Source organism: Nicotiana tabacum, chromosome 5 (genome assembly GCF_000715075.1).
Source record: "Nicotiana tabacum cultivar K326 chromosome 5, ASM71507v2, whole genome shotgun sequence".
Classification (NCBI taxonomy): Eukaryota; Viridiplantae; Streptophyta; class Magnoliopsida; order Solanales; family Solanaceae; genus Nicotiana; species Nicotiana tabacum.
Window position 1 is genome coordinate 155,064,233 of NC_134084.1, and position 23,163 is coordinate 155,087,395.

General features: G+C 37.9%; 2 protein-coding genes across 4 annotated transcripts; one reads left to right on the top strand and one right to left on the bottom strand.

Annotated features, from left to right (window-relative positions):
• Positions 1-9,767: 9,767 nt before the first annotated feature.
• LOC107821329 (24-methylenesterol C-methyltransferase 2-like) lies at positions 9,768-11,149 on the top strand. Its single transcript, XM_016647761.2, has one exon. It carries the CDS (start codon positions 9,869-9,871, stop codon positions 10,940-10,942), a length of 1,074 nt encoding a protein of 357 aa, XP_016503247.1. The 5' UTR covers positions 9,768-9,868; the 3' UTR covers positions 10,943-11,149.
• A 2,882-nt stretch (positions 11,150-14,031) lies between these two features.
• Positions 14,032-22,101, bottom strand: LOC107821330 (V-type proton ATPase subunit B2). Of its 3 annotated transcripts, none has more exons than XM_016647764.2 (15): positions 22,015-22,101; positions 20,512-20,576; positions 19,858-19,913; positions 19,641-19,739; positions 19,443-19,502; positions 18,803-18,914; positions 18,505-18,713; positions 17,602-17,730; positions 17,354-17,491; positions 16,628-16,778; positions 16,447-16,529; positions 15,014-15,061; positions 14,857-14,910; positions 14,640-14,723; positions 14,032-14,534 (listed from the first exon to the last, which is right to left on the bottom strand). In XM_016647764.2, the coding sequence occupies exons 2-15, from the start codon at positions 20,567-20,569 to the stop codon at positions 14,349-14,351; spliced, it is 1,467 nt and encodes a 488-aa protein (XP_016503250.1). In that variant the 5' UTR covers positions 20,570-20,576; positions 22,015-22,101; the 3' UTR covers positions 14,032-14,348. The 3 variants fall into 3 exon arrangements, with proteins under 3 accessions (XP_016503250.1, XP_016503249.1, XP_075110318.1); XM_016647763.2 differs by having other exon boundaries at positions 21,405-22,051; XM_075254217.1 differs by having other exon boundaries at positions 18,505-18,709; positions 18,799-18,914; positions 21,405-22,034.
• Positions 22,102-23,163: the final 1,062 nt, after the last annotated feature.

Here is a 23,163-nt window from a genome sequence, read left to right on the forward strand (position 1 = left end):
TTGAAAGCTAAGATTCCATCCCTCAAAGCTGCCATATGTCCCGGCGAGAAAAAATTGGCTATGAACTTATCGGCCAACTCATCCCATGTAGTGATAGAATGGTTGGGAAGCCTCTCGAGCCAGTCCAAAACTTTCCCTCTAAGTGAGAAAGGGAATAATCTCAACCGAAGTGCATCCTCTGACACATTTGTTTGCTTGTTTCCCCAACACTCATAAAACCCTTAAGATGTTTATATTTATTCTGATGGGAAGCACCTGTAAAATACCCTTGCTTCTCAAACAAAGTCAGCATCACATTTGTAATTTGGAAATTGCCTGCCCGGATTCGGGGTGGGACAATTGCACTAGCATATCCTTCATTTGGAAGCACTCGAGGAGCCACTCTTGGAGGTGGCGGGGGAGGGTCTGGAACATTATCATTGGCCTGACGGCCTCTCCTTTGAGCTTGAGGCACTATAGGAACCTCATCGTCAATATTGTCATCTACCTCCTCCCCCGGTGGAAGGTCCCCAAGAGGTGCGTTGTTTGCTGCCATTTTGTACCTGAATTTGCGATATACACAAGTATGTAACACAGAATGAAAGAAAAATAATACACAAAACTATTTAGATAGATAGCCAAAATCGTTAGCTCCCCAGCAACGGCGCCAAAAAGTGATGGGGTCCAACCCTACACCACTACAAAGTGGCAAGAGCGGTCGATGCAGCTTTTACCCGAGATGGTCAGGGATCGAATCCACAGGGAGCTAGATTGATTGAGATTTGGATTCCTATCTAAACTAGTAGTCGTAGTGCTCTTAATTACACTTCCAATCATAATTGTTCGTTTGTTACTTCTAACTTTATGCTAATGAGATGCTAAATTAAACTAAGAGTAAATACTTGTAAGGTTTTCTAAATAGTTAAAGAGGCACTAGGGAAGTGACTTTCTCCTAGGTGAATACTTGACGGGGTCTAAAGCCTAAGGCAAAGTTGTTATGTTGGGGATTGCGTTATAGCCAATGCACGAAACTACTCACTCTATACCTCTCGGTAGCTTGAGTGACTTTACCCTAATTGACATTCTCAAGACCAATTGGGGTGTCAAAATTATGCAAGCAATATAGGCTCAAGTCGGGTATTACTATCTCTAGGTTTAACCCTTTAATTGGGGCTATCAATCTCTTGATTACACCCCAATTCCTTGTTGGACTGATTTTCCTAGACTCAAACTCTCTTTCTCAAGAAGAACCCAAGTCAAATAGGCATAAATTAGTGTTTGCAACCACCAATTCAATATGGAAAACACAAATCAGTCCAAATATGAACTACCAATAAACATCTAAGCCTTAGAACAAAAGACTCATCAAATACCCACACTAGGGTTGAGCCACAACCCTTGCTAATGGGTCTAGCTACTTATAATAATGGAAGAAAACAGATAAATAGATGAAGAATAACCCATATAATTTTATTACAAACTAAGAAATTGAAGATTCAGTGTTAAACTAGTTACAAATTACTCAAAATGGAACAAAACCGCCGTTCACGTGCTCTGGATTCTAACAGATACCCTAAAAATGTGAAAAGAAAGTATTTATACTAGGCCAAATTTTCTGGCAAAAATACCCCTGACGGAGGTATTGCGGACCGCGAAAAATACATCGCGGCCGCACTGAGGCTTTTTAACTAAAATGCTTAGTCTCTGAATCTAGCCACCGCGGACCGCATAAAATGCACTGCGGCCACTGTGGCTTCACTGCGGTCCGCATAAAATGCTCCGCGGACCGCGCTGGCTTCAATCTTCCAAACTCCCAACTCTTTGAATCCCCTCTCCGCGGACCGCATAAAATGGATTACGGCCACAAAGAGGCTACTGCTACCGCGAGAAAACCTTCGCAGACCGACTGCTTTAAGCTCCAAAAGTGCACCTCTCTGAACTCATCCACTGCGGACCACACTAAATGGTCTGCAGCCGTAGTGGGTCTGTTGCGGCTGCAATGGATTTTATGCTGCGGCAGTGCCTTGACTTGTTCTTGGTACTTGTGCATGTTTCACTCTTTTTTGAGCTGGTTTTGACTACTTGTCACTTTTTTAACCAAACCCTACAAATAAGTACAACATGTAAGCCTTTGGGACTATTTGTATACATTTTTAGTCCAAAACTCAAGTAAAAAGGAGTGTAAAATAAACTAGAATCCCTAGTTATCAACTATGACACATTACTAGCAGGATGATCATTCGAGGATTGACCAGGCATATGAGGCATGGCTAGAGATGCAGATCGAGATCTGGGACCAGCGGTGTGACCTAATTTCGCCACCCCCTCCACCCGATCTTAAGGATGGTGAGCATGCATATATCGGTTGGTACCGCAACATTACTCGACTTTTCGTCGGGAATCCCGTTCATCGCGCTGGTGGTCGGTTCGTTCCATATGTTGGGAGGCATAAGGCACTGGTGTGTTGGTATACTTAGTTATAACGTTAACCTTACCATTCCGTAATTAATATTTTACATGTTGTGCAGGTTATTGGCCTATATCTGTTACACCAATTGGGATGGCATATGCAGCAGCATACCAGCGAGGGAGTGGCCGTTTTGCACGACTATGGCTGGCAGGTTACAGATTTGTTTGCCCGAATATTGCAACGAACTGATCGGGTCCAAGCCTACACTACTATTGAGTAGAGAGGATGGTTGATGCAGTTTTAACCTAACTAGGTCGGGATCGAATCCACATGGAGTTAATAATTGGAGTTAGGTTTATATCCAAGTCTAGATGCGGGTTTTGCTCTTAATTATACTTTCACAAATGTTTGGTTTGATTTTTACTTCTATTTTATTCTATTTCATGTAATATTTGAAACTAAGTACAATGTTTTTGTTGTTGATTTTCAAGGGTTTAAAGGGACTAGGGTAGTGACTTCCACCTAGGTGAATATCTAACGGATTTGATTAATTGGGATCGTAATATAGCTATCACACACGGATACTCACTTTATACCTCTCATTTGTTTGAGTGATTTTGCCCAATTTGGCTTTCTCAAGTCCAAATGGGTATTCATGCAATTCAAGTGATTTTAGCTCAAGTCGGGTATTACTATCTCTAGGTTTAACCCTTTAATTGGGGCTATCAATTTCTTGAGTTCACTCCAATTCCTTGTTAGCCTAGATTTCCTAGACTTAATCCCTCTTTCTCAAGTAGAAACTAAGTCATAAAGGCATGAATCAGTGGTTGTAACCACTAATTCTATAGTTCTAGTAAGAACTAGGCTAAGTATCACTAACCCATAGACATTCAAGTCCTAAAATTCAATACCCATTAAATACCCACATTAGGGTTGGGTCACAATCCTAGCTATGGGTTTAGCTACTCATAGAAATAACAGAAATTCAAGAAGAAATGAAGATAAAATTCATAATACTAGATTAAAAAATGAAAATCAAATGTTGAGAGATAATTCTAGTAAAATATTTCCCAAAACGGAATGTGCAGTTGTCTCACGTGCTCAGCTAAAATAAAACTTAACCTAAAAATGTCAAAAAGATATGTTTATACTAAGCTGAAATTTTCGGACAAAAATACCCCCGCGGAGGTTTCGCGGAATTCTGACCACGGTCCGCATTTTTCAAATCTGGATCTGGGTTGAGGTTTGTTTTGCAGGCCCCATAATTACCATCGCGGCTGCGTAGTGGACTTCCGTGGCTGCATAATTCTGACGCGGACCACACATCCTTTTTTTACTCAAGTTGTGAGCTCTCTGAACTTCATGCACCGCGGTCCGCATAATTTCCATCGCGGCCGAATATTTCTGATGCGGACCTTGCTTCATTTGGCCTAGAAATGCACTCTATGAATCTCCCTTTCGCGGACCGCATATTTGAGATCTCGGTTGCGTTGTGGCTTCCGCAGCTGCACAATATTTGTGCGATCTGCGTTTCAGATCTCTTGACCCAACCCTGATTTTTGTTCAGGTTTTGACTCCTTTATGAGTTGATTATCACTCTTTTGGCTCATTTTGAACAATTCCTACAAGCACGCATATTACATTAGTTTCCGGGAATACCTTCAAGCCTAAAACGCAAGTAAAAGAGAGCAAATAATCGGTTAAAATCACTACTTATCACGAGCCCGGGATGATGAGCACTTAGGACACGAGGCTGATTATATGGCGCCAGAGCAGTACCATCGTGGGCCAGCAGTGCAGCCTGAATATGGTCAATGTGGCAGGGGTGGCCCACGAGGTCGTGGGGATCGGTGAGGAGGTGGTCCCCAGCAAGGGGGCGTTGAGGTACCTGTTGAGGATGTTGGAGTTGATCAGCCGGGTGACCACCCTTAGCCACACCATGCTCCTAGTGATATGCCCTCATTCAGTCTGCAGCTTACTCCAGGGACTTCGTAGGTGACCCCGTCAGCTCTATTGCTGATCGCGGGCACGACCATTACTTCACATGACTAGGATGCGTATTTTCCTGACCCTCCAGAGGCATCGACAATTGTTGATGCTCGTCCGATACGAGATGTGAATAGTGGGCACTGACTGAGTTATGGCTCATCACCGAGGGATGCTGAGGATCTTCCACAAGATTTGGTTAGTTTGCATTTCTATTACTTATATTTGTGTTTATCTCATTTATTAGTCATAAATATCTAAAGCCTTTTTTAGAAGCCATCATCCTCGCCCGTCATGGAGACCACTTTGTGCCACACTGACATTCCTGACGTGGATGATTATATTCAGGAGTCCGCTAAGACCATGGTAAGATATTTTAATTTTTTTTAGCTAACACGTACATACTAATATATATTTCATATACTAAAATATCTCATTATTCTGTAGGTTACTGCTGCACCGACGACCCCTTCTATCAAGCCTGCCAGCCTTACTGACAATCATACTGCAGCTCATCCTCTGATAAAGAGGCGACGTGATGAGGATGATCCTGATAGTGTAACCGGGCCGGTTGAATGCGCCTGAGACCAGCGGCTACTTTAAAGCATAAAGGTTGTGGGATACATATTTTTTTTATTTTATGTACATATGACAATAAGTAAATAATAGCAACTTTATCTATGGTTTAGCATTATATGCGCATTATGTTTTTATTTCTCAGTTTCTTTGTTATTTTAATACTAAAACTGGGGAAAACAAACATAGCAACTTAATATAATTTAAATTCGATACAACTAATGAATATGCCAGACACGGATAACATAAAGATAAAATACTATACTCAACACATACATGTATTTGTTTAGTCACTACCGCCCATTATTCTCTGCTCCAACCACTTAAATTTCTCTTCTATTTTATTTTTTTCTTCTTCCGCCTCTTTTAGTTTCTCCTGTAGTGCTGCAATTTCTTGTTGCATTTCAGAGATCTGGCGTTGGATTCACCATTCATATTCCAAACATACTACAAACTTGATTTGCAGTATTCCTGGTTAATGGGTTCATCATATCATTCCTCAAACATACATTGATTCCCATCATTGCGTCCAAACAATTGCTGACACATCCAGTATCTGCACCCAACATTACCATCGGACCAACATGCCTTCAAAGTCGCACGTTTGTCACAATAGCACCTTGGTTGGTCATTGCGTCCAGACAATTGTTAATGTAAGAAAAATAAAAAATTTATGGAAAGTTTTGCTATTTGTTTTGGTTAAGCATAGATAATAACTAAAATGCGTTAGTCATTTATAGGCAAAAAAACCCCATAACGTGGTATTTAACCGCACTATGCTTCGTGTTCTAATGATTCTTTACGGCCAGAAGACAGCTTTTCTAGAATGGCAGCTTTATCGGGTTGACAAGACAATACACATAACGTGGTATGTAATCGCGCTATGCTTCGCGTGCTAATGATTCTTTTACGGTACAATAAAGCTTTTTCAGAAGACAGTTTTCCAGAATGTATTTCTCAAATCTTTTCATTGGTATTGGCATAAATTCAACACTCCTCTCCATTAATGACGATGCACCTCTAGCCCTTTCAACAAACCTCTCCGCCATCTGTTTGAATGACATCCGCACCATGGCAGTTACAGAAAATCCACGTGTAGACTTCAATAAGCGTTGAAAGACTCTAACATATTTGTAGTCAGGGTTCCCCGTCGTCTGCCACCATCTGCATGCAATGTCCATTTGTCAAGTTCATGTCGTATCAACCAATGATAGGCTCCTTCGTCTTCATGTCTGATCGATTCCATGCGCCTCTAGAATTTGCACTCGTGGTGATCAGTTGCAGCCAACCATATTAAATCATGCAAGTCCTTGTTGGAATGTGCCTTCTGAAAATTGGCATTCAGGTGCCTCACACAGTAACGATGGTATGCATACGGTTCCTGTCATGCAGGCAAATGATGTACAGAACATAAAATACCGCCATGTCGATCAGATATTAGACAAATACTTGAACGTTCTCTGACAACATGCTCCTTCAAGTGGTTTAAAAATAGCGTCCACGTCTCTTGGCTTTCATTGGCAAAAATAGCAAAAGCTAGGGTAAATATACCTTCATTACAATATACTGCAACGACGATCAACAACTTAATATCATATTTTCCATAGACATGAGTGTTGTCTATGGATATTACCGGCCGGCAATGCACAAAACCATCAATTGCTGGTTTGAAGGCCTAGAACACATATCTGAATATATTTTCTGGTATTCCAGGACTCACTCAAGCTTTCATTCATCAACAGTCCCGGGGGTTAAAGTGTTGCAATGCGCCCATGCACCTGGGTAGAGATGCAAATGACTTATCCCAGTCTTCGTAAATAATTTCAAAAGCACGCTTGCGCTCGAGAAATGTCTTTATTTTGGTAATGGTACACCCATATTCTTGGTGGACAGATGTACTACACTTTTTGATCTTGTACCTTATGGAGGCTTCAATGTGTGGAATCAAGAAAAGAGAAATGAAGTCAACATCCAAGTTAAAGTGATTCCCACTGAATGTGTCCATTTCACAATTGTGGGTGCCAATGTATTTACCCACAACCCACATATTTATTTTCTTCTTCCTCGCACACAGTATCTAATTACAACCCGTAAACCATCTACGGCAAACAACAATGTATACATCCGGAGATGACTCCCATACCATTATCTCACGGCACTGTTTTATGCTGTATATTTTCACCGCCCTGCTTAGGCGCACTTTATCAGGAAAAAACATGCCTTTTGACAGCACCATTGATCTAGATTCATCCCACATCATTGTTCGAATTTCGTCAATATCCCTTGTAAGGGCATCCAAAACCGGCATACTTGGCAAATGATCAAGGTAGGGAATATGCCTTGAATGAAACGGCATGTGGGACTCGTACACTCTTGGTCTAACGGGAGGTGGAGCATGCTCCCTCGTCAGCATTCTCTTCCTCCTCACTATCACCCTCGTCACGGAAAGGTGTGTCATCTCTAGACTCATCAGCATTGTTGTCATAATCACTATTCTCTTCCTGACTCTGCGCATCTACCAGATCCCGATTAAATATGTCGTCTTCGGGCAATTGAGTAAGGACAGGACCATCAAGTTGCTCATTTTCACTGCACAACCAAAGAAATAATGAGTTACTCAAATTGGTCCAAACAATACATATAACTTTATATATTCACTTACAAATCATAATATGTTGATATCTCATTATGCACATTATCTTGTTGATACTGACTCCTGGATGGACCACCATGATCCAACATACCAAAACTAGGCATATTCCAACTGGCCGTTGGTTCATAACTTATAAAATTCATAAATGGTAGGTACCCCCTATGGAATATATGAGTGTTAATACAAATACAATACATAAAAATATACATCGTAACACAAAGGAAAATTGAAGTTTACCACTCGGATTGTGGATTATGTAAACAATGGGAGAAATTATTTTCTTGCTCCTCATTCGCCCGTGGAGATAAGTTTAGATTCGGCCAAACTCTTTCAGCCGGAACCTGTTCGGCTAAAACTGCTCCAAAATAACCACCCGATGATTGAGGGATTTCCCTACTTTGCACAACCACATTATTGCGTACGTCTTCAGCCTTGACGTACATTTCCAACAATTTTATCACAATAAATTCCCAGTATTCATCCGGAGTCCTCAAAAAATCTCTCAGAGTTTCATCGTCTTTGATGTTAAACTCAGCATAACAAGCAACCCCTTGCGGAGTCACAGAATACGGATATCTTCCGGTTATTTTAAGATTCACCGAACGTTTGCTCACACTCATTTTTTTACATAACAACGATAGTAATGTATCATACTCCATTGTAAGTGGCAACTTAACATAAGACTGTGGAGATAAACTATAGCTTACTACAACCTCATCCCCCTCCTCCCCAATATAATGAAACCCTAATTCTTCGCTCTTCAGACATTATGACAAAATGCAAAACAACTTAACAAAGAAAAATTTCACAAGACTTGAGAATATTTCTGAATGGATTTTTACAAAATCCTTAATGTCCTTAAATAAGGCAAAAACCAGTCCGAGGGGAATTATTTGAGGTTTAGTCTTAGCTTAGGACGCTATACCCAATTGAATTATTGTTATGTTAGTTAAGCCCAGAAGAATTATTTGTGGGCCCACATAATATATATAGCGTCTTAGTGAAAAATGTCATATATGTAGCGTCTTTTTAAAAGACACTATACTTAACTGGCCAAATGATCGTTAAGGTATAACATCTTTTAAAAAGACGCTATACATATTTTGGTCACTATATTTTTTTTCCACATATTTTTGTTCTTTTAGTCCAAAAGAACTACATTTTGGTTCCGGACTCAAGATACTAGCAATTAATACTCAACAACAATAACAATAATATATAAATGGGGCCCGATAAGGGTAAGGTGTATGCTTACCTCTAAGCTCAAGAAAAACGCATTTTCAGAACAAGTTTGAAAAATATAAGAGTATTTATTGGTTTCCAACAATTAATACTTTCACTCCTAAATGGTTTTCAGCTCGCGAGATTTAAAACTATAAAACATAGATTTATAGTTTAGATAGAAAGTCCATTCTTTTACTACTAGAGAGAAAATGTGGACATGAAACTCTACCACTATCAGGGGCGGAGGCAGCATGTTCTCTACGATTCGGTCGAACCCAATAATTTTGGTTCAAACCCTTTATTTATTTTTAAAAATTTATTAAATATATACAATTTATTTATTTAAAAAGATTAAAATTTTTGAACCCATAAACTTTAAATTCTGGCTCCGCCTCAGACCATTATAAATTTAATTATTGGTATTTGATATTGTAATTTAACTTATCTGTCAAAAGTCTTAATTTTTTGTTTAGTTAAACACCTCAACATAAAATAGGGAGGACGTTGCTATTAATTTTTTCTCATAAATATTCTAATATCTTTTTTTCTTGTGAAATTCATGACGTTAGTTCGAATAACTCTTTTACGTTTGCACCAAAAAAAAAAACTCTTTTACTATTTTAACTTTTCAAGATTTTTTCTACTTTTAACTCAAACTCAACTATAGATAAAACGCGTATCCAATATTCATATTGGGTACGATTATATTTGAATTGGTGCCATTCGAAAAGAAGATCTCTTAACTAGGGATTTTTTCTAACTTATAGATTAAACTCGAGACTTTTGATTAAGCCTCTGTGCGCTGCATCACATTGTGGTTCAAACACGTACTTATATAAAGTCTTTTGTGTCCACCTGTACCTATGACACCTCATGCGTGATGTAGTCGCGTCGTTACGTGACTGTCATTAACCACATCGTGCCAATATCAAACACAATTCAAACAAAGCACTCAACCCTTTGAATAATAAAAAGGCGCACTCTTTTCTAACACTTGTCTTTCTTCTCACTTTCCTCTTCTCTTTTTCCCTTTCTCCGCCATGGATTCTCTCGCTCTCTTTGCCACCGCTTCCCTTCTCGCCGGCGGCCTTTACTGGTTCGTTTGCATCCTTGGCTCCGCCGAGGTTAAAGGTAAACGCGCCGTGAACCTTTCCGGCGGTTCAATAGCCAAAGAAAAAGTCCAAGACAAGTACAAACAGTACTGGTCTTTCTTTCGCCGTCCTAAAGAAATCGAAACTACCGAAAATGTCCCTGCTTTTGTTGACACTTTCTATAACCTCGTTACTGATATTTACGAATGGGGTTGGGGTCAGTCTTTTCATTTTTCCCCTGCAATCCCCGGAAAATCTCATCGTGAAGCCACGCGTATTCACGAGGAGATGGCCGTGGATCTCTTGGGCGTCAAGCCCGGAGCCCGTGTTTTGGATGCAGGCTGCGGGGTTGGCGGACCGATGCGAGCTATCGCCGCTCATTCGGGCTCCAACATTGTTGGCATCACCATTAATGAGTACCAAGTAAACCGGGCCCGGGCCCACAACAAGAAAGCGGGCCTGGACTCACAGTGTGAAGTTGTTTGTGGTAATTTCCTACAAATGCCATTTGCTGACAACAGTTTTGATGGAGCTTACTCCATTGAAGCAACATGCCATGCACCAAAACTAGAAGAAGTATACAGCGAAATATACCGGGTCTTGAAACCTGGATCCATGTACGTATCCTACGAATGGGTAACAACCGAATTATACAATTCGGATGACCCGGAACACGTAGAGATAATCCACGGTATTGAAAGGGGTGATGCATTACCTGGTTTAAGAAGTTACAGTGACATTGCTGACGTGGCTAGGAACGTTGGATTTGAAGTAGTGAAGGAGAAAGATTTAGCTAAACCGCCAGCGAACCCGTGGTGGACGAGGCTGAAAATGGGGAGAATTGCTTACTGGAGAAACCATATTGTTGTTACAGTACTTTCTTGGCTTGGTATTGCACCTAAAGGTACAGTAGATGTGCACAAAATGCTGTTTGTGACTGCGGATTATTTGGCTAAAGGTGGTGATAAAGGGATTTTTAGTCCTATGCATATGATTTTATGCAGAAAGCCTGAAGAACAGTAGCCATCTTCAGATTAGGAGATTGACTATGAAGGTTAATTTCAGAGTACTGTTGTTTTATTTGGTGATCTTTGTTCTTATTTTTATTTTTTTGGGTTTATTGGATTTAATTTAATGGCATTTTTGACCTTTTTCTGTTTCTTTGTATAATTTCTAGCTTGATATATTGCTTTTGTTGTATTAGAAGATAACTTTGGTTATTTGTTCCAAGGCCTAAACTAGTAAAGAATCCATCTTTAGTTAAATTACATTGAAATTTGTAGTGGAAATGCTGTTGATTCTGTGTACCCTTCACTCTGTAATCTCAAATTTTTGGTGATGATACTCAATTATGCTGTCGATTTTTTGTTTTTTTTTGGGGGGGAGAGGGTGGGAAGGGTTCGTGAAAGGAAGAGTTTTGAAAATACTTTATCGGAGCACCCAAAGGTGTGTTGAGAATCATGAAGTCTCGGCTTCAAGACACTATGGTTATCCTTTGAAATCATACAGCACGTCTAGTCTGGACACCATGGTTTTTCCAAAAAAATAGAAGTTTCTTTATCCGAAAAGAAACAAAAGAGTCTTGAAAATGTGATGGCACAATTATGGAGAAGAATTGAAACTTTGATGACAATGCAGCATTGGATGTCAAGTGAAAGGGGTAATCTGTTTCCAGCTTCATTTTACTAGTACTATTTGGTGGGTAAATTAGTTGGTGTGTGGTATAGATCTCTTGTTTGATTTGTATTGCTAGCAATTTTGGAGCTTGTGTTGGCCGGCTAAGTTGCTGGCTTTGGCTCTTTCTATGCTGTTGTACAACTGCTGCATGTCTTATTCCCGCATTATTATATTACATTTACACGTGATTTTGTTTAGCTGAGCGATTTGCTTGCCCCTGTGAGGTCCTTTTGTCTTGTGGTCGCCTGTACAGTTTTGATGCCCCAAATAAAAGTTACTGTAGTTTTTGGTCGATTAAATCTGTGAGCAATAGCTTCCTTCGGTTGAAAAGGTTATGAAATAAGTAGGCAGTAGTTCAAACTTTTTAATCTAATGTTAAAAGTAGATTGCAGGGTCGAGAGTGGACGGATCACGGATGGGATACTAGGTTAATAGGGAGAGGGTGTTTGGCTAACATTATAGCCTAGTCAAACTGCTTTATAAGCACCTTTTAGCTTATCTACTCGTTTGATAAACACCTAAAATGCTTATAAGTCAAGTGCTTATAAACTAAAATCTATCATAAGTCATAAGTTGGTCACTTCCAACTTATAAGCACACCTAGTTTTATCAAGAGTTTTACTAGTTTATCCTTAGTAATATTTTTTAATTCACAAAATATTTTTCTCAAAATAAATTTTTAACTTTCTCTTCATTCCATATTCGATGTTCGTCCTTTTCTTTACAAAGAAACTTTTTGAATTATCATCTTTTATAAAGTTTTAAAGGGTATTTTAGTCATTTTACTAAAAACTGTTTGTCAACATCAACCGCTTATTATTAGTTCGAGCACGTCTATAATGTTTATGTAAAAGATTAGTTTTAACACTTAAAAATACTTTTTAGCACTTTAAGTTTATCAACTATTTACAATCAGCAAATCCAAACGGGATTAATATTTTTTTTTCCACAGTATTATCTTACCTAAACAGTAAAAATATATGTAGGATCCTGAAGAGACCTTTGTTGTTTAAATAATCTTTGTTGACAGCAAAAATTGCACAATGCGTATTAGTCTTGATTAGGTTGGTGTAGGGTCTTCTTTAATATGTTTTTTCTCAATATGTTCTGCAGAGGCATGTCTCACGGTTTTAAGCTTATTCTATTTGTATGGTTAAGCACTAAGAAATAAGAATATTTGTTGTCAAAGTGCAGCGTAATGCTCGGTTTAACAATATTTTTTCTGTGGCAAAATGCTGCTAAATGCAGTTTGAAAGAGTAATTTAATTATATACTGAGACAATAGTGGCATGGCATGTGCTTATGCTTTTGGATTTGTGGCATAACTTGGCCTTTGCAGATCTGAATGTACTTTGTTTATTGGAAATATACGTGGTTAGTTCCATCCAGTTATGCGTGCATTTAATTAATCAAGTAAATCAGTTATTCCAGCATCATTACTGCTAATGATGAATATGTTTGAAAGAGAAAACTTTTAGAGGGGCATGTGCATATTTAGGCAATAAAAGGGAGATCAACGGTAAAGTTGTTTCGGTGTGATCACGTTTTTAATCCGTAGAAGTATCCGCTAATAAAGCATTAGGGTAGGCTATCTACATCAAACTCACTGGGGTGCCTTTTTCTCGACCCTGCGTGAACGTGGTATACTTTGTGCACTGAACTATCTTTTTATGTGCATATTTAGGCAATAAATGGGAGATATGGAGCAACGGTAAAGTTATTTCCCCGTGATCACGGTTTCAAGCTGTGGAAGTCACTAATGATGTATTAGGGTAGGTTGTCACATCCACTAGGGTACGACTCTTACTTGAATCCTACGTGAACATGGAATACCTTGTACCCTGGACTATCTTTTTATGTGCATATTTTAGGCGATACAACTTCAGTTAGAAATGCATTGACATCTAGCAGCATGCGCTTCTTTTCCCCACCAGGGTAGCACGCACGAGATCCTTTTGGTCTGGACTAGACAACTTACTCCATAAATCAGATCTTTTATGTTTCATCTCGTTCACAGCAGTATAAATATTATTTTTTAAAAATTAGCAGCTTTTAAATCAACAGTTACAACAGGCGGACTCGTCTAATACTGTAAACATTTGGTCCAACCATCAAAGGTTTATTGCGGAATTGATAGGATCCCTTCATCCTTAATCAGAGGTCTCAGGTCTGAGCTCTAAGAATGTTAAAAAAATTCCTGTGGGAGGCGTTTTTCCTTTTAATGAACCTTACATGGCTCTGATACGGATTTTCAATGATGTCTTTAGACTCTTGCAGTGAAATTAACTGAATGACAATCATCTTTGGCCCAACTATGCGAAGCTATCGATTTTATAGCCTAGTCAACTCCAAAATTCCTTATATTTTGCTATAATTGATGAAACTTACTTTTCAGGATTCGTCATGAAAAAGTAACTTCATAATCTAGAGCATGTCTAATCCAAGGCTGTGTTATTCAAAAAGAATCAGCTTATAACAATAAATTGTGCTTCATACATAAAAAGGGCTTTATAATTCCTAGTTGCCCCTAATATTCTAACTTGTGTCTAGTACATTAATACCCATAACAATACCTAATACAATAATAATAAATTAATACGATGTAACTGGTTCTCAAAGTAATATCATTGTCTTCAAATTATTTAGCTGAAAGGAGATGCACAAAGTGGAAAAGCTCGTGACCCAACATATCGTCAAGCTCACACCAAGGTAATTGTACAAGAGACTAACGTATAAAGCCAGTTCCTTCCCATCAATTAGATGCATCGCGGCTGTAATACTGATCCAATGTCTTTGCTGGGATACGATGCAAAAGCTCACGAGGGAAGATTCGAAGAAGTGTCCAAGCTAAATCAAGCGACTGGAATATATTGCGGGTGTCATAAGCTCCTTGAGCGACAAACTTCCTCTCGAATTTGTCAAGGAACTCTAAGTAAAGCTGTTTTAACAAGGAGTCTCAAGTCATCTCATCATTGAATTATTGATAACAAAGGCAAGACACAGCTTAATTATTTAAACCAAAAACTTTTCTCGAGCTACATACCAGGTCCTCAGAAGAAAGTGCTTCTTCTCCTACCACAGCTTTCATCGCTTGAACATCCTTTCCAATGGCATAATTTGCATACAACTATAGTATTTTAAGATCAATGCAAAAGGGAAAAATTAGCAACATTAACAGAGGTAAAAGAGATTAACTTTGCATAAGGAATGAAGATGAATCGAGCAATGAAGTACATGTTTTTACCAAAAGTTGAACTTACCTGGTTGGATACATCAGAATGATCCCTCCTGGTCATACCCTCACCAATGGCACTCTGCAAAAAAATTTAAGGCTGAATTAGAATAATCACATGTTAGGCGTCCTCTAAAATTGTTAGAAGTGTCTGATAGATTAGAAAATGAGGTCCACATACTCACCTTCATCAACCGAGATAAGGACGGAAGCACATTAATTGGTGGGTATATCTGTTACAGTTCAAAAGGGAAACAATCTTTTGAGTCATTTCTGTTCAAAACCCAAATGTCATCCAAGGAGTAAACACATTCAATAATGGCTAGTAACAGACGTGGCAACCTTCTGTAGTGGTATGAATGGACAATTTGCCAAATTAAAGAAAAACTTGACTTAGCAAGCAACGGGGCTGTTTACAGTAACTGAGTACTTCACAAAGACAAACATTCTCTCTTTTTTAATCAGGTAAGGTATTTCACATACATTGTTGCTTCACTGTTCGACGTACTCGTCTGTTATTGAATGAAGCATTACAAACAATGGATGGTCTACTGCAAAGAAAAAGAAAATCTGTTTCGCCGAAAAAATCTTTTTGTTTCACACGAATGACCGTAATTTCCGAAGTATAACAGTACATGATTTTTCTTTTCCTGGCAAGTCTTTTTCACTTTCTGAAAGTAAGCAAATTTACCCAAAAATTAAGTTAGAATCCCATTTTACATGTCCTTTGACTGAACACACTCCTACGAACATTTTGAAAAATGAACATCAAATGGTTATCTTAAGATGCAAGGATGAAATTGGCCAATTAAGCCTATGTCTGGTGAATCTAATGACATCAAGGCTTTCATGGAAATAAAACTAAGACATGGAAAGCGTAATGCCTGGCCTTATGGGCTATCGCCATACAAGTACAATAACTCTCTTTAAGTCCTATGCGCCATTTCCTGATATTCATTTCAGTTACCAAAATCCAATTAGAAAGTAAAATTAGAAGTTCGAAATACTAGTGGCATGCAGTTCAGGAGAGGTGTAGCGCAATGAGCAAGTGCAAAGTATAAAAGTATCAAGTCTTACATTAGAGCATAGTTTACACTAACATAATTTAGACTGACATAATAAGAGGAAGAGGAGACACATTGGTTCAAATTCCCTCCTAGGGAAGAAATGAAAAGGGGTTTTAATAACATTCTCCGCTTAAGTAATATTTACTTATCCATTTTTCTGAGGCGGTGCTTGGAATTGAGGGAAGAGAAGAGAAAGTAGAAGTTAAAAATTCACAAATTTTCCCACGTTTTAGCTTAACAATAGAACAAAGAGTTCATTAATCATTGTTCCCCTTTCTGTCTATTTTCCCTCTAGAACATTTCCGGTCCTTTCCCTTCTTATCTTAGTTTCCCAAAATAGGGTAAACTAAATTCAGGTTAACAATCTAGAGAAACATCATAAATCAATGCTTTCCTATCATCAACAACAGTAAAAGATTGAGAAAGTAGAGCTAAAAATTAACCTAATTTAGCTAGATTAACGCTCACTTACTCGTAAGATCTATAACAATCAACAATTTTACCCTTTTTGGTAGTGTGTATGAATACTCAGCCTGAGAGCTATATAATACCTGCCGGTTATGAAGCTGTCGGTCTATATATATTTGTCCTTCTGTGATATAACCTGTAAGATCTGGAGTTGGGTGTGTAATATCTGTTCAAAACAACAGAAAGTAGGGATTTGTAAATAAATATCTGTGAATTCAGAAGTAGAAGCAATAACCAAAAAAGAATTGTTTGACAATGAGTTACCATCATTTGGCATGGTCAGAATTGGAATTTGCGTGATGGAGCCCGTCCTTCCCTCGATACGCCCAGCTCGTTCATAGATTGTTGCCAGATCAGTATACATATAACCAGGATATCCACGCCTTCCAGGCACTTCTTCTCGGGCAGCAGATACCTGCAGGAGGATGAGAATTGTATGATCCCAGTAGTCTAAAAAGAAAACACAGAACTTCTGATAAGACCAACGTTATTAAAATCCATCACTTTATCACTTAAAGCAACGAAGTGATGCAAAACGAGAAGTGAAGCCATGCGCTTCAGAGAAGTGTGTGGTTCGAGCGACGACGCACAAAGTGATCCAAACGAGAAGCTGCAGATTCTTCAAATCCCAATTTAAACGAGATGGATTAATGGTATGGTTGTATATAAATATGCTGAAGCTACTTATTTTGATTGCAATTTGATTAGTGAAGTACTAATTTTTTTTTTTAATCAGGTGATTAGTGAAGTACTAAATCCACAAATGTTTGTGTTCTTTTTAATTTCCATAAATCGTGCACTTCACTTCTTGCATTTCGCTTCAATTCCCATGAACCTCTTCACCTTTTTTGTGGTTTTCGCTTTCAAAATACTAGATAAAACTGCACAACCGAGCTGTACTGATATTAAGTTATAACAAAAGATCCATACAAAACACAATCATGAGTAGATAAATCTGAAAGGCTATGACATACTCTTGAAAAACAATACCTCACGGAGAGCATCAGCATATGAACTCATATCAGTTAAAATGACAAGCACGTGCTTCCCGCATTCATATGCTAAATATTCTGCAGTTGTCAGAGCAATCCTGGGAGTAATAATACGTTCTATTGTAGGATCATTTGCCTATGAAAAGAAAACATAGGAGATACGAATGAGTTTCACCTTAAAAAAGTATTATTATCTTGGAGAACAAAACATTTAATGGTTAGCCAGAGTCGAAATCCAAGCATTACCAGGTTTAAGAAAAGTGTCACTCTCTCCATGGATCCATTTTCCTCAAAATCTCGTTTGAAAAATTGTGCGGTTTCCATGTTGACTCCCATAGCAGCAAAGACTATGGCAAAATTGTCATCTTCACTTTTCTGGGACATCAAGGAAGAAAATGAGAATTACATCAATGTGAATCCAGCTCAATCACTAAAATGTGGAAACTGAAATGCGCAAGTCCAGCTATTCACTGGTAGATTGGAGAAGGAATAAGAGAAGAACTAACAGTCTTGTCACATCTTTCTGAAAACGTTAAACACTAAGTCAGTTTTCTATTTTCGAGATATATGTTAATTAACTGTACAAGAAGAGAAAGAAAAAAAAATGCACTCATATATTTTGTTCTTTATCATCTTGGATGTAATGCTGTGACGAGGTCCTTCAATACAGTAACCTAAGGCTATCGTGTTAAATGATAACAATAAAATTCTTAAATCCACCAATATCGCATTTAGGCTTTAGAAAGACAGTTGATGTTTCAATGACCATTTCAAGCAATGCGGCAGACCTCCTATTATCAGCATATTTGGATGTTCGAAATACAATAGCTCTTTGTTCCATTTCATAAGACAAGACAGTAAAATACTGGGTATGGAGTTTAAGACAAGTTTGAACAGTAGTTTGACCCAAAGAAAGCTAGTTGGGTCGGCATAATGAATCCTCAAAATCATAAATACTCAGTTTGGATCCATAATATTTTAATACTCCATACTTTAGGATTATCTAGCAATAGGGGTTCTCTAATATACTCTAATGGTTATAGTTTGACAATCTGTGAAAGGTGTGTAGAAATGGAATGGTGTGAAGCCTTCTAGTTGAATAGTCATATGAATTGGGAAGGTTGGAGTACAATGCAAGAAGTTACTAACCTCAAGAAGATTTTCAGACTTCTCCAACCTCTTCACTAGACCAGCCTGTCGACAGATTTGGGCAGCAATTTCATTATGAGGGAGACCGGCAGCAGAGAAAAGAGGAATTTTCTGCCCCCTAGCAATTGAATTCATGACGTCAATTGTTGAAATTCCGGTCTGTATCATCTCTTCAGGATATGTTCTCTCACTTGGGTTGATAGAACTCCCTAAGATGAACAAGTTACATGTAGCACAATATTAAAGGAGAAATCTTATATGAGAACCAAAGCTGGACTTGCTTGAACTAAGAACTTGCCAGAAATATCCCTATAGGCCTCAGGTAAAATAGGAGGACCATTGTCAATAGGCTTTCCAGAACCATTAAAGATGCGTCCAAGCATATCAAGTGAGACTGGTGTCTTTAAAACCTGCAAACATGATGTTCACTGTTACAAAGGAGTGAAAACGCTAAACCAGTAGAAGCATAGAAGCAATATGTTCTCTACAAAAAAAAAAATTGATAATAGCCCATATGATTTTATTTTTGATCAGCGATAATAGCCCATATGATTAGTACCTACTTTGCTGATCCATCTCATTCTTATTCTTTTCCATTATTGAGCAAATGCAAAACAAGTTGCATGTTAACACTATGTCAAGGATATTGTGCTCTACAAGTATTTGCATGCCATATACAACGCTTTGAATGCAAGAGAGAAGATCAAAAGACTAAAAAGGGAGACCGCATATAATTCCAGTCCAATGTTAATGGACCTGAATGAAATTCAAGAAAACAAAGGACCTTCTTTTCGTGATTTATGTTGATTAGATTTTAAGGAGCAAAAGTAAAAGGGCAGCCCGGTACATAAAGCATCCTGCATTCATGCAGGGCATGGGGAAGGGCCGGACCTCTCTTGGGAGCAAATGTCAGGAGCAAAAAATGAGTTATAAAGTACCTCCCCTGTAAACTGCACAGTCGTGTATTTGTTGTCAATTCCAGATGTTCCTTCAAAAACCTGGTAAAAGTAGAAGAGGAAATGACCACGCGTTAGCAGATTCAATTTTTATAGAATTGTTGGAAGGTTCTAATTATTAGTAGACAAATATTGTCTAAAGTCAAATCTAGCCATAAGCGATGCTAAAGATTAATAAACCTGAACAACTGCTTTTTCCCCGTCAACTTCTAGGACTTGCCCACGTCGAGTTGTTCCATCTCCCAAACGAATATTAACAATCTCCTGGTACTTGGGTCCCTGACAAGAGAAACACATGCACACATTATTGCAGTTGCATTTACACAAAAGCTACAGCAAACTACATTAAACCCAAAAAAAAGAAAAATATATCAAAAGCAAAGTGCACACTGATTACCTTAACTTTGTCAAGGATAACAAGTGGTCCAGCAACACCCGAGACAGTTCTATATTCTGCAATTTACACAGCATTAGGAGTCACCTTCCATATAAAAAAAAAGGGCAGCCCGGTGCACTTTTTTTTTTTTTGACGAAATGCTGACTTAAGTCACCATCAGTCTTAGATAGAAATTTTTAACAAATGTCTGAGTTTAGACTGAAAGTTAGACAATAAGAGAGAACCAGAAAAAATTTATTATTGATAATCTAATTACATATTCTCATTCCAGCATATTGCGCAGAAGGTACATCACACTCTATTCATGGTTTTTACTTTTTAATACTAGTATTTACCAATGAAATCCTGCAAACTACAAAAATTAATGAATACTAATGAAATGATTGCTCTGATTAATAAATGAGGTCTGCTAAAATCAGGAAATAAAAACACCACTCACATCCGCATGCAAACTACTCAAAAGAAAATCAGAAGGGGCTTTAAGTGCACTTCTCTCCCAACTTGAGAAAACTTTATCAGTAAAGCAAGGACCCCGGAGGCATTCAACTCATACAGCATGTTTAACTTAGCTCTTATCTATATCATCACAATCATAAATAGACTTCAATCCAGCAAACAGAAGGGGGTAAAAAGAAGAGGATAGTATAAACGTACCCATTCCAACCTCCAGGGTTCCTTCGTCCATGTCGATATTGTTTTGTGCCTCACCCATGCTTAACCTGAATAACAAAACAAAAAGAAAAATGAACAATAATACACCAAAATCAATCATCAACTATACTCAATAAGAAACTAGGATAAGAGTTGTCGTCACAATTCGTTTAGCAATTTTTCCTTACCTAGGTCAAGATGAACAATAATACACCAATAATCAACCATTAACTATACCTCAGTATGAAACTAGGATAAGAATTGTGGTCACAGTTTGTGTAGCAATTTTTACCTTATGCAGGTCAATTCGGCTACTTCCTAAGTTAAATCTGATTAGATTACTTTACCTTTTTAAATTTTAAATATTCAGAAACTAGATAAAAGAATTCTATAAGTCGCAATTCTCCTCATATCAAAACGAGCAAAAAAGACATTTTAAAAGCTGGTCAAATATCACTTAGTTTGAATCTCGAAAGTTAAAAAGTGCCAAACATTTTCGGACAGAGTAAATTATAAAATCAGCAATGTATATGCTGGCAATCAATCAATCAACTACTCCTAGTCCTTAATCTCAAACTAGGATAAATGTTACTTACTATAATGGACGACTGATACAGATATGCCTATAAACAGTAAAATTACTTCACATTTGATCAAAACAAAACATGAATTACATCTCTTCAGTAACACAACAAGCATAAAATTATGTCAACGTTCTATAACTACAGTGATACAGAGCAATCAGCGGACATATAAATAAACTGAGAAGCAGAGAACTGGATACAGATGTGGCAGTGGGAAACAAACCGAAGGCGTTGAAAAGCGGTTAAGATATTGAAATTGAAATAAGAAGAAGAATTGAAGATTCCAAAATGGATCTGTAAAAAGGAGCTTACCTTTTTTTTCTGAAACCCAAAACTGAAAACTTAGAGCAGAGAGAGAAATAGGTGGACCGTAGAGAGGGAATAAAAATAAGGAATCAAACGTGATGCCGCGCAGGAAGAGAGAGAGAGAGAGAAAGAGAGGATTGGACTACTAGTTATAGCATTGGGTGTTGTACTAGCTTTGTATTTATACTTTCCGAGGACTACTAAAGAAGTTCAAGACCGTAGGGCTACTAAAGAAGGCCAAGACCCTAAGTTTCGTATTATATAGTATGTCTCTTCTTCACTCTTTTCTATGTTAAGCACCCCGCCACCTTCATCCTTGGACAATCCTGAGAGTTGGAAACTCACTTTTTTAGTCAACAACCCTACCGATGATTATACTTTCTTCTATGATGAGCTTGATGCCAAAGTTACTTATAATGATACCACACTTTGGCAAGCTAATGTTGCTCCTAAGTTTTATCAAGACGAAAAAGCTCAAAACTTCATTGATGTGGCTTTTGGTGCTTTGCCTAAGAGTTATGACCATTGGATTGTCAACACCATAATGAATAATCTTGCTTCTGGTCATTCAACAAAATTTATAATAAATTTAAATGGAAAAGTTCAAATAAGTCACCATGAGGCACAGCGCCACTCATATTGTGGAAAACTTCAAGTCACTTGTGAAAGTTTGGAAGTTGAGTTCGAGCGAGGTAGCAATGTTGGAATGCTAGTGTTGACTTCAGATGCATGTGAAGTACTTTTGCAAAAAATCAAGTTGTTGACTACAAGAGGGTTGTTCTGATGGTAAGCAATCTCCACTTCCAACCAAGAGGTTGTGAGTTCGAGTCTCCCCAAGAGCAAGGCGGGAAGTCCTTGGAAGGAAGGATGTCGGGGGATTATTTGGAAACAGACTCTCTACCCCAGGGTAGGGATAAGGTCTGTGTACACATTATCCTCCCCAAACCTCATTAAGTGGAAATATATTAGGTTGTTGTTATTGTTGTTGTTGACTAAAGAAAGTTCTGGGCGTATGAAGGCATAGGTCATAGAGTGATAGAACTAGTTTTTAGATTATTTTTTGGTTAAAGATAATTTTTATCTACTTGTATAGTGAAATTCATAAAAATATGAATATATTTTTTTGTTCCAATTCTTATCTGCATCTTTTGCTACGATTTGCAAAATTCTGATTACACAAAGTTATTCACATTTCACACTCACACATTTATTTAACTCGCATGTGTTGCCCCATTTTAACGAATCTGAGTCACTTTTTCTTTTTGATCCAATATTTGAGATCACATATTTCTAATTTAAATATATGATATAAAATTTTAGTAGTACACGAAAAGGATGTAAAACCAAAAATAAGATGTCCCCACGGGTAATAATATTCTCTTCTTTTTACTTCTTTTTTTTTTTATTTTTCTTCAAATTTTGATCACAGTTATACAAGGGTATTCAAAGTCTGTTTTTAATCAATAACAAGTAATATTTTACCTTATATGTAATATAATTTTTTGACGAAGGGTGATTCGTTGACTACCCTTCAACCAAAGTAGCTTCGCCTTGCTCGCATGCATTGACCGCACTTAACAAATCTGAGGAGTCTGTTTATCACTTTGATCCAATATTTGAGATCATATATTAAATGTATTAGATCACATAAAAATTTGACAATCTCTTCTTTTAGCCTTCCTTTTTAAGTTTGGTATTGTCTGCATGTAGGAAATTGCTATTCTCGTCTTATGCATGAACCTTTTCAAGTAATCTTTCTTCCAAG